This window comes from Odontesthes bonariensis, chromosome 19 (assembly GCF_027942865.1).
Source record: "Odontesthes bonariensis isolate fOdoBon6 chromosome 19, fOdoBon6.hap1, whole genome shotgun sequence".
In the NCBI taxonomy this organism is placed as follows: domain Eukaryota; kingdom Metazoa; phylum Chordata; class Actinopteri; order Atheriniformes; family Atherinopsidae; genus Odontesthes; species Odontesthes bonariensis.
This window is the reverse complement of record NC_134524.1, coordinates 1,303,406-1,320,143: the sequence shown is the minus strand read 5'-3', so window position 1 is coordinate 1,320,143 and position 16,738 is coordinate 1,303,406. Positions and strand designations below refer to the sequence as shown.

Genomic DNA, 16,738 nt, shown 5'->3' with positions numbered 1-16,738 from the left:
AGGGGTCAGCAGGGGTCTGCAGGGGTCTGCAGGGGTCAGCAGGGGTCTGCAGGGGTCAGCAGGGGTCAGCAGGGGTCTGCAGGGGTCAGCAGGGGTCTGCAGGGGTCTGAAGGGGTCTGCAGGGGTCTGCAGGGGTCAGTCTGCAGGGGTCTGAAGGGGTCAGCAGGGGTCAGCAGGGGTCTGCAGGGGTCTGCAGGGGTCTGCAGGGGTCAGTCTGCAGGGGTCTGAAGGGGTCAGCAGGGGTCAGCAGGGGTCTGCAGGGGTCTGCAGGGGTCTGAAGGGGTCACCAGGGGTCAGAAGGGGTCAGCAGGGGTCTGCAGGGGTCAGTGTGGGTCAGCAGGGGTCAGTGTGGGTCTGCAGGGGTCTGCAGGGGTCAGTCTGCAGGGGTCTGCAGGGGTCAGTGTGGGTCTGCAGGGGTCTGCAGGGGTCAGCAGGTCGCTCTAACGTGCTTTACTGTGTCTCACAGACGAGGTGGTGCTGAAGTTTGAGAGGGCAAAGGTCAGAGTGAGGAACGTCGCCTACGACACACTTCCTGTCATCATCCACGGCAACGGACCCACCAAGGTAAGCAGCCAATCACAGGCCCCCAGAGCACCTGAGGGCTCTCAGTGGGATGATTAAGGACAAAACCGGCTCTCGCTTCAAATTGAGCTTTAATGTTGGCCCTAACCCAACTGCATTGTGGGAATTTTATATACGTGGCTCAGATTTCACTGTGTAAAGCATTAAAGTCTGATCAGGTGTGTGTGTGTGTGTGTGTGTGTGTGTGTGTGTGCGTGCAGCTGCAGCTTAACTACCTCGCCAACTACGTCCCGACGGCGTGGACCTACGAGAACGGCTGCGGAAACTGTGACGACGACCTGGTCTTCTTCAACGACGTACCTGTAGGTGCCCTCACCTGATGATGTCACTGGAGGACGTGTGTTGTGTTGCAGGGTGTCTGAAGTGTGTGTGTGTGTGTGTGTGTGTGTGTGTGTGTGTGTGTGTGTGTGTGTGTGTGTGCGTGTGCGTGTGCGTGTGCATGTGTTCAGGACCAGGAGATGCCGCTGGTGTACGTCGCTGTTTTTATCGAACACCCGACTCCCTTTATGGAGGAGTTCCTGGACCGGTTCGCTACGCTGAACTACCCCACCGCCAGGATCCGCCTCTTCATCCACAACAACGTAAGCCGTGCACGTGCACACACACACATGCGCTCCTCCTGCAGAAACACACACCTGGTGGGTTCTGGAGGGTTCTTTTTGGAGAGTTTTTGTTTTCCATACAGGTGAACAACCACAATTCCAAATTTTTCACGTTATCCTTCCCGTATTCAACAAACTATTGTTCCCACATTCTGTATCTGTGTTGAAGCATTATAACCTTTCTTTCCTTTATGTATTTCAACCTGCCCTAACACTTTCAGTACCTGGCATTTACTGTTCCTTCTTCTCATTTAAATTTACCTGCAAATGAACTATATACAATCTGTAGCTATGTAAGGGTTCCTCCTGTCCCCGGAGTTTTATTCAACAACATCTGACCTCAATGCACGAAACAAAGTCCAACCAATTTTTCCAGTAATTCTTAAATTTGCCAGATTCTAATCTGATGGAAAATGTCAACCTTTCCATCATATAAATATTGTGCATTACGTCAACCCGATCTTCCCTTTTAGGCTCCTCTGCCTTCATCCATTTCCTAGTGATGGCTTTTTTTGCAAGCCACCGTCATGATCCCAAACATATATTTTCTGTGTGCAGGTGGTGTACCACGAGCGCCACATCCAGCGCTTCTGGGAGCGCCACAGGTCTCTGTTCCCTGAGGCCGTGCTGGTGGGACCCGAGGAGAACCTCCAGGAGGCCAAGGCCAGAACCATGGCAGTGTGAGTGTGGCAGAAAGTCCGCTTCAGCCTGATCCTGGTGGGCAGAACCACCAGGATCTCACAGAACCTGTTGGATCAGAACTTCACCAAATCTGGAGCCGAAGCTTCAGGTGACTGTGATCTGTGTGGAACACTGAATCTTATTGTGTGTGTTTCCGTGTGTGTGTGTGTGTGTATATGTGTGTGTCTGCGTGTGCGTGTGTATGTGCGTGCGTGTGCGTGTGCATGTGAGCAGCGAGGCGTGTAAGAAGGATCCAGACTGCGACTTCTTCTTCAGCATCGACTCGGACGTGGCCCTGACCAACCCCGACACTTTGAGGATACTGATGGAGGAAAACAAGTACGTCGGCTCCGCCCTCAGGTGTTCTCACGCGTGTGTCGTCACGGTAACATCCATGTCTCTCTCTCAGGTCGGTCATAGCTCCCATGCTGTCCAAACACGGGAAGCTGTGGAGCAACTTCTGGGGCGCTCTGAGTCCCGAAGGGTTCTACTCCAGGTCTGAGGATTACATCGAGATCGTGCAGGGAAAGAGGATGTGAGTCCCGCTCGCAGGGGGGGGGGGGCGTCGCCTTTCTGACCGCCAGATGTTTACAGCTGTGTGTGTGTGTGTGCGCGCAGAGGCCTGTGGAACGTGCCCTACCTCACCCAGACGTACCTGATCAAAGGCAGCGTGCTGCGCTCCAAGCTGTCCCAGGTGAGCCTGTACGTGAACGAGGGCATGGACCCGGACATGGTGTTCTGCAGCAGCATCCGGGACCAGGTACGGGATGTTTTCTGCTTTTTATTACATCCGTGTTGTGGCTGCTGCTGACCCTCTGAGTTCCTATGGAAGCAGGAAGGGTTCACTTAGTTTCTCACACACAGTTTTTGTTCCATAAATAATGACACCGTGTGATATAAAATCGTATAAAGTAAGAAATGGGGCAGAACTTCACATCTTTACACACTTTTTATGGGTCATAAAAATCCACAAAATAAGAGGAAACAACCATTCAAGATAACTAGTTAAGAACTAGTTATTAACTGGTTCTTAACTAGGTCTCAACTAGTTATTAACTAGTTCTTAACTAGTTAAGAACTAGTTGATAACTAGTTAAGAACGAGTTAATAACTAGTTGAGAACTAGTTAAGAACTAGTTAATAACTAGTTGAGACCTAGTTAAGAACCAGTTAATAACTAGTTAATGACTAGTTGAGAACTAGTTAAGAACCAGTTAAGAACCAGTTAAGAACTAGTTAAGAACAAGTTGTGTAGCACCTGATCCCAGGGTGGGACATTTAAACAGAGCATAACCCACATGTGTGTCCACAGGGCATCTTCATGTATGTGTCCAACCGCGATGAGTTCGGTCGCCTGGTGGCGTCTACCAACTTCAACACGTCCAAGCTGCACCCGGACATGTGGCAGATCTTCGACAACCCCATGGTGAGTGCGACGCACACCAACCGGTGATGGAGTAAAGGTGATGGACTAAAGCCCGGGCTGAGTGTGTAACTGTGTGTCTGCAGGACTGGAGGGAGAAGTACATCCACGAGAACTACTCCCGGATCTTTGAGGAGGACGAGAAGTTTGTGGAGCAGGTGAATTTATCCAACATGGAGCAGTCCAGATGACCTATACTGAGCTCAGGACATCTGGGGTGTAATGGAATCCTGTCTGTTTTCAGCCCTGTCCAGATGTGTACTGGTTCCCAGCTTTCTCTGAAAAGATGTGTGATCACATGGTCGAGACCATGGAGGACCACGGCGAGTGGTCCGGAGGAAACCACAAGGTGCGCCACATTTCAGAAAGTCTGCCAAAGACGGACAGAGAAGAGTGCCGGGAGGTAAACGTTTTTGTGTTTTCTGTGTTCGATCAGGACGAGCGTCTCACCGGCGGCTATGAAAACGTCCCGACTGTCGACATCCACATGAACCAGGTCGGCTTTGAAAAGGAGTGGCTCAAATTCCTCAAAGAGTACATCGTCCCCGTCACCGAGAAGCTCTACCCTGGATACTACCCCAAGGTACAGTCCAGATCCTTACCCATGGTACAGTCCAGATCCTTACTCCAAGGTACAGTCCACATCCTTACCCATGGTACAGTCCAGATCCTTACTCCAAGGTACAGTCCAGATCCTTACCCATGGTACAGTCCACATCCTTACTCCAAGGTACAGTCCAGATCCTTACTCCAAGGTACAGTCCAGATCCTTACCCATGGTACAGTCCAGATCCTTACTCCAAGGTACAGTCCAGATCCTTACCCATGGTACAGTCCAGATCCTTACTCCAAGGTACAGTCCAGATCCTTACCCAAGGTACAGTCCAGACCCTTACCCCAAGTGTACAGTCCAGACCCTTACTCCAAGGTACAGTCCAGATCCTTACCCATGGTACAGTCCAGATCCTTACCCATGGTACAGTCCAGATCCTTACCCATGGTACAGTCCAGATCCTTACCCAAGGTACAGTCCAGACCCTTACCCCAAGGTACAGTCCAGACTCTTACCCCAAGGTACAGTCCAGACCCTTACTCCAAGGTACAGTCCAGACCCTTACCCCAAGGTACAGTCCAGACCCTTACATATGGTACAGTCCAGACCCTCACACCTGGTACAGTCCAGACTCTTACCCCAAGGTACAGTCCAGACCCTCACACCTGGTACAGTCCAGACTCTTACCCCAAGGTACAGTCCAGACCCTCACACCTGGTACAGTCCAGACTCTTACCCCAAGGTACAGTCCAGACCCTTACCCCAAGGTACAGTCCAGACCCTTACCCCAAGGTACAGTCCAGACCCTTACACCTGGTACAGTCCCGACCCTTACACCTGGTACAGTCCCGACCCTTACATATGGTACAGTCCAGACCCTTACACCTGGTACAGTCCCGATGTTACAATCCTGTTTCCTGTGCACACGCAGGCCCAGGCCATCATGAACTTTGTGGTGCGTTACCGCCCCGACGAGCAGCCGTCGCTGCGCCCGCATCACGACTCCTCCACCTTCACCATAAACATCGCCCTGAACAGCAAGAGCGTGGACTACGAGGTACGGCGTCCGCTGAGCCGATCACGCTCAGGTTACCGCAACAGGTTTATTCAGCCGATAATCTGTAAACATCTGTCCGCCTACAGGGTGGAGGCTGCAGGTTCCTGCGCTACGACTGTAAGGTGGAGTCTCCCAGGAAGGGCTGGTCCTTCATGCACCCGGGCCGCCTGACGCACTACCACGAGGGCCTGCCCACCACCAAAGGCACCAGATACATCATGGTGTCCTTCGTGGACCCATAAACACACCACGTGTGTGTGTGCATGTGCATGTGTGTGTGTGAATGAGTGTGTGGTCACAGACTGAGATGTCGTGACCTTGAATGCATCGTCTTAGAACTTCAGACAAGCGGGCGTCATAAAAGCACGTCTGATTTTGAGGTCTTGAAGGCATCGTTGCTGGGCATTATGAGTCTCCTTGAGGTGTTAAAACTAGGGATGGGAATCGAGAACCGGTTCTTTTTGAGAACCGGTTCCCAGTGTTTCAATTCCTTGGAATCGTTTTGGCAATTTTGCAAACGATTCTCTTATCGATTCCAGTGGGCGCGAATGACGTCACCACGCAACGTGCAGCCAGCATCCATCCATCCATCATCTTCTCCGGGGATCGGGTCGCGGGGGCAGCAGCTTAAGCAGAGAGACCCAGACGTCCCTGTCCCCGGCCACTTCCTCCAGCTCTTCTGGGGGGACCCCGAGGCGTTCCCAGGCCAGCCGAGAGACATAGTCTCTCCAACGTGTCCTGGGTCTTCCCCGGGGCCTCCTCCCAGTGGGACGGGCCCGGAACACCTCACCGGGGAGGCGTCCAGGAGGCATCCTAACCAGATGCCCCAGGAGGCATCCTAACCAGATACCCGAGCTTCTCACCCTATCTCTAAGGGAGAGCCCAGACACCCTGTGGAGGAAACTCATTTCGGCCGCTTGTATTCGCGATCTCGTTCTTTCGGTCACTACCCACAGCTCGTGACCATAGGTGAGGGTAGGAACATAGATTGACCGGTAAATCGAGAGCTTCGCCTTCTGGCTCAGCTCCTTCTTCACCACGACGGGCCGATGCAGAGCCCGCATCACTGCAGACGCCGCACCGATCCGCCTGTCAATCTCCCACTCCATTCGTCCCTCACTCGTGAACAAGACCCTGAGATACTTGAACTCCTCCACTTGGGGAAGGATCTCATTCCCGACCCGGAGAGGGCATTCCACCCTTTTCCGGCCGAGGACCGTGGTCTCAGATTTGGAGGTGCTGTAAACATGGCGCCCAAGCGGTACAAACGCTGGAAAGTTTGGTTACACATCCCTAAAAAAGACGACAACAGGGCAACTTGCAAAGTGAGTATTTCACCAAAGGGAGGAAATACTACCAACATGCAATAACTATGAATGAATGTCACGTTTTCGATCTGCTCCGGACTAACATTGGTGAATCTGAACCCAGCAACGTTAGCAACGTTAGCATGTCCTCGGCTAACACTGCAGGTAACTAACTAACAAACACTGCCTATCATGTTAGCACCATTTTCCTGATTGTAAAACCTGCTGTTAGTAACGGTTAAGGTTAAATGAATGCCTTCTCAGGCATTACATTTAGATGAAATCATGAGAGACAGAGCCTGACTGGCTCAGAGCCAGAGGCTGGTGGTACTACCCCCAGTTCACCTCTACCTCCAGCTTCTCCTTTCACCAGAGCAGGAAGAGTTAAATTACCCAGGCCAGGATAGACCAATGTGGACCTCACCGTTGTTGGGTTTGTAAGGTCATGACTCGTGTTGCTTCTAAACTAAACAAAGTTGATGCTAATCGACCGGTTTTTCCCCCAAATGAGAATCGATAAAGAACCCAATCGTTAAGCAGAATCGAAAATGGAATTGGAATCGTAAAAATCTCATCAATTCCCATCCCTAGTTAAAACCTTCAGTCACCGCGTTGCCTTAACATGTGATCCTGAACTATGCAAACCGAACACACTCCACATGTGTGTGTGTGTTTGTTAACCGTCGGCTGTTTGGATGCTTTCTTTTCTTCCGGAGGTTTCTCTGCACGTCGATTTAGTTTTTTACTCAAAATGTTCCGGCTTTAAATCAACCGTAAACCACACAAACGCCTCACCTCATGGGTTACCATGACATCAGCTGCTTCCTGACCAATCAGATGGCTCGGTTGTGAGTGTGAGGCCCTTTTAATTTAAACAGTGAATGTGAACCAGTGATGAGTGAATGAGTTCTGATGAGCATCAGGAGAAGCTTCGGTCTGATAAGACTCCACTTTGTGGTATTTTTAAACTGTTACAGGGGAAACACTAAAGGCCTTTTTATATTTCATTCTCCATGCTTTTTAAATGTATTTCTTTACTTTTTTCTTCCATCAGGATCTAACTCCATATTTTAGTGTCGGTGAGGTTTCCACCTGACACCTGCAGTCCTCTGTTTATACGAAGAATCAGCTCTCTGGCTTTGTACAAATGGCATTAAATTATTTGTTAAAGACGGACTGAATAAAGTTTTATGAAGAAACTGACTGTCGCAGGTTTGTGACGTATGTTGGGGGGATGAAGCCGGGTTAGGAAATCCTTCAAGACTTCTGTTGGCAGGAACATCCTTTATGAATTTTGAATAAATTTGGTCCTAAATTTAAATAATTTACAACTACTACTACTACTTCATAAGAGCGTTACCTCAAGGAGCAGCTGATCAACTGACCTGAGGCAACGAGCGGGAGAATATGGGTGGAGCAGCTCAGAGAGGTAAGATGGGGCAAAAACAAATAAAAGAATCTTAAATTGAACCCTAAAATGCACAGGCAGCCGGTGGAGAGAAGCCAGGATAGGGGTGATGTGCTTCAAATAAGACGTCAGATCAATAAGGGATGTTTCACAGGGGCTGCTGGGACAAAAAAACACCACTTGTTTTCTGGTCGTTAAAGTTTAGGAAATTTAAAGTCATCCAGGCTTTAATGTCTTCAAGACAAAGAAGTCGGGGCTTGATCGATAAGGCTCCTTTTTTTAGTGGCATGTATATTTGACTGTCGTCAGCATAACAATGAAAGGAGATCCCATGCTTTCTGAGCCCAAAGGAAGCAAATAAAGAGAAAAAAGCAGGGGACTGAGGATTGAGCCCTGTGGAACACCATAAAGTAGAGGAGCAGTGGAAGATTCAGAACCAGCTAAGTTTACAGACATGGTTCTGTCTGAGATAGTAAAATATTGTGGTCCACTGTATGGAAAGCAGCGGTTAGGTCGAGCAGAACAAGAACAACATATTCACCAGAGCCATTTTCCCTGAATATGTCATTAAAAACTCACCAAAGCAGACTTAAACTTATTTAGATTGAAATCTTGATGTTCAGGAGGAAACTTGAAAATGTGCAAGATAGTTGAAAGTTCTTTTTTTCCCAGTTATTGTGTCACCGTTTCATTCATTCCCGTCAGCTCAAAGGTAAGAGTGAGGTTTTATTTCAGGTATCCATGGAAGAGACGTTTCTTCTGTTTGTTGCTGTAGTTTGACCACCAGGTGGCAAACATGCTCTAATAATAATGTTCGGAGGCAAAAAACTTAGCAGCACCACTTTAAATCACAATGATTTATAAAATTTATCATTTAAAGTACATTAATCCTTTAATCTGCCCTAAAACGGAGTTAAAACGTCGGCTGCTGTTGTGTTATTCGCGCTCCGTCTGGTTTGACCTCAGCGGCCCGCCGTACCGACGCCGATCAGACAACATGGTGCTGGAGAAGAAAACTTCTGGTAGGTTTCGGTATTTTAGGCAGATTACCGGATAAAACGCGAGCCTGCCGCCGCTTACACCTGTGTGTGAGGGACATCAGACGGTATGAGGTGTAAAGACGCTTCGGCCGCTCCTCTGGGGCCTCTTTTCTCCGCTCGGCCGCCGCCGCTCCGCGTTTCATTGCGGAAACGTTTAAATTAAACGGAATTCCGAATTTCTGAATTATAAATGCTGTTTGTAAAAAAAACAATAACTTTTTAATGATTTCCATAAAAGAATGGAACATTCGGCTGATACATACGTCATATAAAAGGCTGGTTTTATTTAGAATAAACCCTTATATATTTTTTTCTTTTCAGCTGAACAATGTTTTATTGAAGTATTTTCTAGGCGGCAGCAGTCGGCCGTTTTTAACTTAACGTCCAAACATTTGACAAACTGACAGAAAATGTTTAATTATGCTCAAGTCAACGATTAAACGGGAGACCAATGTTAAAATGTGAGATTTTACAGCGCAGTTTGGCTTGAGCCACAGGATGAAATGTAGACTTTCAGACTGACTGACTCTGTGTGTGTGTGTGTGCGTGCGTGCGTGCGTGTGTGTGTGTGTGTGTGTGTGTGTCAGCCCGCGTGGAGGCCGGTCAGCGCCGGGTTCTGGATGAAGCGACCCGTCAGAGGAGACTGAACCGGCAGCTGGAAGCTCTGGAGAAAGACAACTTCCAGGTACCGAACCCTGAAACAGAGATGAGCTTTCACACCTGCCCAAAGAAACGGATCATCAGAGGAGAAAAACTCTGGTGCTGGTGTGAAGGCATCCACAGAGTAACAGAGATGGGCTGTGTTCCAAACCACCTACTACATACTACATACTTCATACTGCATACTGCATACTTCATACTACATACTGCATACTGCATACTACATACTGCATACTACATACTTCATACTACATACTGCATACTTCATACTACATACTGCATACTACATACTTCATACTACATACTGCATACTTCATACTTCATACTGCATACTGCATAATACATACTGCATACTACATACTGCATACTACATACTTCATACTACATACTGCATACTTCATACTACATACTGCATACTGCATACTACATACTGCATACTACATACTTCATACTACATACTGCATACTTCATACTACATACTGCATACTACATACTTCATACTACATACTGCATACTTCATACTGCATACTACATACTTCATACTTCATACTTCATACTACATACTACATACTTCATACTACATACTGCATACTTCATACTACATACTGCATACTGCATACTACATACTTCATACTTCATACTTCATACTGCATACTACATACTGCATACTACATACTGCATACTACATACTGCATACTACATACTACATACTGCATACTACATACTTCATACTTCATACTACATACTTCATACTGCATACTGCATACTGCATACTACATACTGCATACTGCATACTACATACTGCATACTACATACTTCATACTGCATACTTCATACTGCATACTACATACTACATACTGCATACTACATACTTCATACTACATACTGCATACTGCATACTACATACTGCATACTGCATACTTCATACTGCATACTTCATACTTCATACTGCATACTGCATACTACATACTGCATACTACATACTACATACTGCATACTTCATACTTCATACTGCATACTTCATACTGCATACTTCATACTTCATACTGCATACTGCATACTACATACTGCATACTACATACTGCATACTACATACTGCATACTACATACTACATACTACATACTGCATACTTCATACTGCATACTACATACTGCATACTTCATACTACATACTACATACTTCATATTACATACTGCATACTACATACGTCATACTACTGCATACTACATACTGCATACTACATACTTCATACTATATACTACATACTACATACTATATACTTACATACTTACATACTATATACCTACATACTACATACTTCATATTACATACTGCATACTACATACGTCATACTACTGCATACTACATACTGCATACTACATACTTCATACTACATACTTCATACTTGCATACTTCATACTTACATACTTACATACTACATACCTACATACTACATACTTACATACTGCATACTACATACTCATCGATCAGACAGTATGCAGAGCGTTTACCCACAATGCATTTCGCTCCTGCCCAAGCCGAAATCAGCCGGCCTGAAGCTGATTTCTCTTAAGCTCTAAACTCACGAATTCGGCGCTACTAAAGCTAGCCGCAGTGAGCAACGCACTTCCGGTTATTTTCACAAAATAAAATACCCGTTGCCTTTTATCATAGGGAAAGTCATTACGATACAATTGGTGCTTTTGTTTTGAAAACAGGAAGTGAACCTACCCTCGTTGCAGCTAGCTTGAAACTGCCGTTTTGACAGGAAATGACGATCGGCGACGTCACGTTGCATCTTGGGTAGTTTGAGTATGAGTAGTAACCTCATGATGCATACCCAACATTTAGAGAATCTAGTATGCATCCGGGAACTTCTGCTTACTCAAACTCGCATACTAACTCAGAAAGTTAGTAGGAGTAGTAGGAGAAGTATGTGGTTTGGAACACAGCCCTGTTGGCGTTAGGGCGGGGCTACAGTGTGATTGACAGGTCAGCACCCAATGAGAGTGTGTGTAGTTCCTGATTCTGCTGCTGTGTGTTTGCAGGACGACCCTCTGTCCTCGCTCCCCCCCGCGGGGCCCACGGCCCGCCTGCCCGCCTTCAGTGAGACGGAGGAACCAGGTGAGACTCAGATCGGTGGCCATCTTTGTCTGAACGGCGTCCTCGTGTCTGTGCTGAACGTTTTCTGTCCTCGTCGCCAGCAGAGAAGAAGAAGAGGAAGACCAGGGGCGACCACTTCAAGCAGCGGTTCAGGAAGAACTTCACCACGCTGCTGGAGGAAGAGGTGAGTCCCACAGCTGCCCCCCTGCTGCCCCCTGACCCGCTGAGTCAGCTGACCCCGCCTCTGCTCTCTGATTGGTAGAACCTGGCAGAGAAACCGGAGCCCAACTACCTGTCTGCGGCGGCCTCCCCCTCCTCATTGCCCCCCCGCCACTTCTGCTGCGTCTGCGGGTTCCCTTCACACTACACCTGCACCACCTGTGGGGGGCGCTACTGCAGCACCAGGTGTCTGTGCACTCACAGAGAGACCAGGTAAGCCCTCACAGAGAGACCAGGTAAGCCCTCACAGTGAGACCAGGTAAGCCCTCACAGTGAGACCAGGTAAGCCCTCACAGAGAGACCAGGTAAGCCCTCACAGAGAGACCAGGTAAGCCCTCACAGTGAGACCAGGTAAGCCCTCACAGTGAGACCAGGTAAGCCCTCACAGTGAGACCAGGTAAGCTCCATAGGTGTGCAGCCAGAGTTTGTTGTCATGTTGGAAAGCAAAGCCCTGAACTGCAGTGACTCCGCCCCCCCACCCTCCTTTAAGGTTAAAAACCTTGGCTGTGTTCCAAACCGCATACTTCTCCGACTAACTTTCTGAGTTCGTATGCGAGTTTGAGTAAGTGAGAAGTTCCCGGATGCATACTAGATTCTCTAAATGTTGGGTATGCATCATGAGGTTACTACTCATACTCAAACTACCCAAGATGCAACGTAACGTGACGTCGCCGATCGTCATTTCCTGTCAAAACGGCAGTTTCAAGCTAGCTACAACGAGGGTAGGTTCACTTCCTGTTTTCAAAACAAAAGCACCAATTGTATGGTAACTGCTTTCCCTATGATAAAAGGCAACGGGTATTTTATTTTGTGAAAATAACAGGAAGTGCGTTAGCTCACTGTGGCTAGCTTTAGTAGCGCCGAATTCGTGGGAACAAAACTGTAAACAGCCGGTATTTTGTCAGGTTTTCAACACGTTGGGGATCTAAACGACTACTTTCTCACCTGAAAATGTTTCAAATGTTGCTAAAGTTTACAGAGTTTAGAGCTTAAGGGAAATCAGCTTCAGGCCGGCTGATTTCAGCTCGGGCAGGAGCGAAATGCATTGTGGGTAAACGGTCTGCATACTGTCTGATCGATCAGTATGTAGTATGGAAGTATGCAGTATGTAGTATGGAAGTATGCAGTATGTAGTATGGAAGTATGCAGTATGTAGTATGGAAGTATGCAGTATGTAGTATGGAAGTATGTAGTATGCAGTATGTAGTATGGAAGTATGCAGTATGTAGTATGCAGTTTTGAACACAGCCCTTCTCTTGTGCTGCTTTAAGAACATTATGAGAACACGTCAGAACAAATCGCTCTCTGTCTCTGCAGGTGTTTGAAGTGGACACTCTAATTGCCACCCGGCTCGTCTCCATGGTGACAGAGGAGGCATCGCGTCATCACCTGCTCGTCCTGGTCAGGACGCTTTGGACAATAAAGTTCAGAGGTTCACAGAAAGACTTTAAACTGTAGAAGCCACATACCTGTACAGGTGGACATAAACACACACACATGTACAGGTGGACATAAACACACACACACACACCTGTACAGGTGGACACACACACACCTGTACAGGTGGACATAAACACACACACACACACACACATGTACAGGTGGACATAAACACACACACACACACACACCTGTACAGGTGGACACACACACACATGTACAGGTGGACACACACACACCTGTACAGGTGGACATAAACACACATACACACACATGTACAGGTGGACACACACACACCTGTACAGGTGGACATAAACACACATACACACACATGTACAGGTGGACACACACACACCTGTACAGGTGGACACACACACACCTGTACAGGTGGACATAAACACACATACACACACATGTACAGGTGGACATAAACACACACACACGTACAGGTGAACATAAACACACACACACACACACACCTGTACAGGTGGACACACACACACACATGTACAGGTGGACATAAACACACACACACACCTGTACAGGTGAACTTGTCTGGATTCCGGCTGCTGAACTGATTCTGAGCTCCTGTGACTGGAACCAAACTTGTTTTGTTGATGAATATCTTCTGATGTAAAACACATTCTTACTTGTAATGTAAATGACCTTTCCACATTAAATGACCTTTAAATGACCTTTAACAGTTTGAGTCTGTCTGACTGCTTCCTCGTCCCGTCTGTGACCCCTCTGAGGCCTGAAGGAGGGTAAAAGTCCAGCTCATTAACCCTTTTTTCCATTCCTGGTATCCATGGCAACAGCCTCATAAAACACGTCAATCATTAATGTGGACTTTTGAGTCGTGTGTTCAACTGTGAAGCTTTCACACCGAGTGGCAGCGCAGACTCTGTCCCGAAGGACGCCGCCGCCGCCGCCGCCAAGAGGAGCCGCCGCTTCGCACCAGTCAGTGAGTACAAACCGGGGCGACTGGGAGGACTGGGAGGGGGGGGTTCTTCTTCTGTCCGTCCCCAGAGGGTGCAGCCTGCTCACCGGTGGTTAGCCGGTTTAACCGGTTTAACCGGTTCTGACCGCCTGGTCGTGTGGAGCCGAGGGTTCAAAGGTAGCTGAGCGTCACCAGGTCGGTTACTGAAGCCCGTGGGACCTCAGCGGTTCTGGCCCGGTTATAATCTGCGTGGTGCTGCTTTAAAGGGACAGTTCGCCTCTTCAGACATGAAGCTGTATGACATCCCATATCAGCGACATCATTTCTGAACATCTTCTTACCCCCTGCTGCGTCCTGTGAGCAGAGTTCCAGCCTCGCTTTGCTGCTCGGTCTGCACAGCAGGCAGTGATAGGAAGGCTTTAGTTTTTAAGCCCCAGCCAACTAGCCGGACTACCTTCATCAACACCAAAACGAGGCTGGAACTCTGCTCACAGGACGCAGCAGGGGGGAAGAAGATGTTCAGAAATGATGTTGCTGATATGGGATGTTACACAGCTTCATGTCAGAAGAGGCGAACTGTCCCTTTAAGGTGTTTTTTAGGTTTAAAGGTTCCCCCAGAACATCTGGTCTGAGTCTCTGGGTTCTCTTGAATGACTGAAACGTGTTTCCTCTTCGTGTGTTTGAGTCCAGAAACTGTTTCTAAACTCCAGTTAAAGCTGTTCCTCCTCGTCTCTCTGCAGGCGCCATCATGAAGTCCTCATCGCCCTCGCCGTCCTCGGTGCCGGCTGATCCGAACCCTCGGCTCCTCTCCTCTTCATCGCCTCCTCCTCATCTGTCTCTGCAGAGTCCAGAGCTGCAGGCTGAGTTCCTGAAAGGTGAGAACGCGTTGACCTCTGAGAGGTGTCAGAGCCTCCAGAGTCAGGGCCAGAACCCCGGGGGTCCGACTGGACCGGGACCAGGGGGGTCAGACTGGACCGGGACCAGGGGGGTCAGACTGGACCGGGACCAGGGGGTCAGACTGGACCGATCAGACTGGACCGGGACCCGGGGGTCCGACTGGACCGGGACCCGGGGGGTCAGACTGGACCGGGACCCGGGGGGTCAGACTGGACCGGGACCAGGGGGTCCGACACATTTGACCCGTCTCATCTCGTCTTCTGTTGCAGAGTGTCGGAGCAGATTTCAGTTTCCCAGCGACTCCAGAGTCCCCGCCTCCCCCGCCTCCCCTCCACCGCCCCCCTTCAGCCCCCCTTCCTCCTGCTCTTCCTCGTCCTGTAGCCCCTCCTCTTCCTCTTCCTCCTCGCCGTCTCCGAACACCAGGCGAGGTAAGGTGGAGCGTTTAAAGGCGCCAACTTTCAAGTGTGAACATTTTTCTTTATTTTCTGGGACAAAATGAATAAAAATGAAGCTAAAGGTTTGAGTTGGAAGCGGCGAGCTTTACTACACTAAATCTAAACTCTCAAGAATTTACGACGACATCGATGACGGGTGTGAGCGTTGCAATTCTGCTCCGGCAAATATGACCCATATGTTCTGGAATTGCCCTAAGTGAACTGAATTTTGGTCATCTATCTGTAAAATACTAAATGATGCATTTAACACCAAAGTCAAACCGTCTGCACATACGGCCATCTTTGAGGTGTTGGTTGATGAGCTCATGCTACCCAGTGATAAGATGAACGCGTTTGCATCTTTGCATCTTTGCTTCTTTGACAGCCCGTAGAAATATTGTTTTACGTTGGAAATCCCCTGAACCACCCAAAGTGTCTGTCTGGCTCACTGAATTAATGTTTTTCTTGAAATTAGAGAAAATTAAATACTTTTCTAGAGGCTCAACAAGACGATTTCACAAGATGTGGGACCCTCTAATTGAGTACTTTAAAAATCTCAAGACCCTTCCATAAGCCTACGGAGCCCTGAGATATATATTTAATCTTGCCTAATTATTGACATGTACTTGAATATGAAATGCTCCCATTGTCTGTCATTATTTTTTTTATTATTATTATTGTTTATTTATTTTTCTCAATTTTCTCATCACTGTATGGACACTTAAATTTTTACTAGCATTACTACTATCCTTATTACTGTTTTTCCCTTTATTTATTTATTTAATTTATTGCATTGTTCATTTATTTAACTTTGCTATCTATGCTTATATGTGTGTTTTTTCTTCCTTTACAGCAGTATATGGGTGTTGTGGGTTCTGTTTGTTAAAAAGAAAACAAATCCAATTCAAGATATTGTATTTAAATGAATCTTACTTTGTGCTTTCTTGAATAAAAAATATACTTAAAAAAGCTGTGTTAGAGGCGTCAGATTTGTATGAAATGGAACCCCTGCTTTTGTCTGCAGCACATCTGTCCCTGTCGAGTCCCGCGCTGCTGTCGGAGCTGAAGGAGTCCGGCCGGCGTTCCCTTCGACAGGTTCCCGCCAAAAAGGGCCTGACCACCGTGTTCTCCGGGCGAGGACGAGGAGCTCAGGTGAGTGAGACGAGGGCTCACAGAAGCCGTCTAAAGAAGGTCGTCTGTCTCACGCTGCTGTTCTTATTCACCCCCCCAGGTGTCTGACTCCGCCCCCACTGCAAAACCAGCCAATCGGAGGACTGCTCGCTGACCGCTGGAGCTCGGTCCGCCACAGACTCTGATTCTCCTCAAACTGACTTCTGAAACATCTGATGCCGGAAACCATCAGCACACTGAGCCCTGACTTAGCCCCGCCC

At 48.0% G+C, this 16,738-nt stretch overlaps 2 protein-coding genes across 3 annotated transcripts in view; both read left to right on the top strand.

Annotated features, from left to right (window-relative positions):
• Positions 1 to 7,404, top strand: part of plod3 (procollagen-lysine, 2-oxoglutarate 5-dioxygenase 3) — a 17,140-nt gene extending 9,736 nt beyond the window's left edge. Inside the window, exons 7-19 of the mRNA XM_075451030.1 lie at positions 467 to 564; positions 783 to 884; positions 1,032 to 1,163; positions 1,743 to 1,864; positions 2,100 to 2,204; positions 2,275 to 2,400; positions 2,484 to 2,625; positions 3,178 to 3,291; positions 3,375 to 3,446; positions 3,533 to 3,637; positions 3,725 to 3,871; positions 4,773 to 4,898; positions 4,985 to 7,404. Of these exons, the coding sequence (XP_075307145.1) occupies positions 467 to 564; positions 783 to 884; positions 1,032 to 1,163; positions 1,743 to 1,864; positions 2,100 to 2,204; positions 2,275 to 2,400; positions 2,484 to 2,625; positions 3,178 to 3,291; positions 3,375 to 3,446; positions 3,533 to 3,637; positions 3,725 to 3,871; positions 4,773 to 4,898; positions 4,985 to 5,140 (1,547 nt within the window). The 3' untranslated portion in view covers positions 5,141 to 7,404. The remainder of the gene's footprint in view (positions 1 to 466; positions 565 to 782; positions 885 to 1,031; positions 1,164 to 1,742; positions 1,865 to 2,099; positions 2,205 to 2,274; positions 2,401 to 2,483; positions 2,626 to 3,177; positions 3,292 to 3,374; positions 3,447 to 3,532; positions 3,638 to 3,724; positions 3,872 to 4,772; positions 4,899 to 4,984) is intronic.
• Positions 7,405 to 8,514: 1,110 nt separating this feature from the next.
• Positions 8,515 to 13,390, top strand: znhit1 (zinc finger, HIT-type containing 1). Of its 2 annotated transcripts, none has more exons than XM_075450770.1 (6): positions 8,515 to 8,635; positions 9,241 to 9,338; positions 11,363 to 11,438; positions 11,519 to 11,601; positions 11,680 to 11,849; positions 12,954 to 13,390. In XM_075450770.1, exons 1-6 carry the CDS (start codon positions 8,611 to 8,613, stop codon positions 12,973 to 12,975), a joined length of 474 nt encoding a protein of 157 aa, XP_075306885.1. In that variant the 5' UTR covers positions 8,515 to 8,610; the 3' UTR covers positions 12,976 to 13,390. The 2 variants fall into 2 exon arrangements, with proteins under 2 accessions (XP_075306885.1, XP_075306886.1); XM_075450771.1 differs by having other exon boundaries at positions 8,516 to 8,635; positions 11,522 to 11,601.
• Positions 13,391 to 16,738: the final 3,348 nt, after the last annotated feature.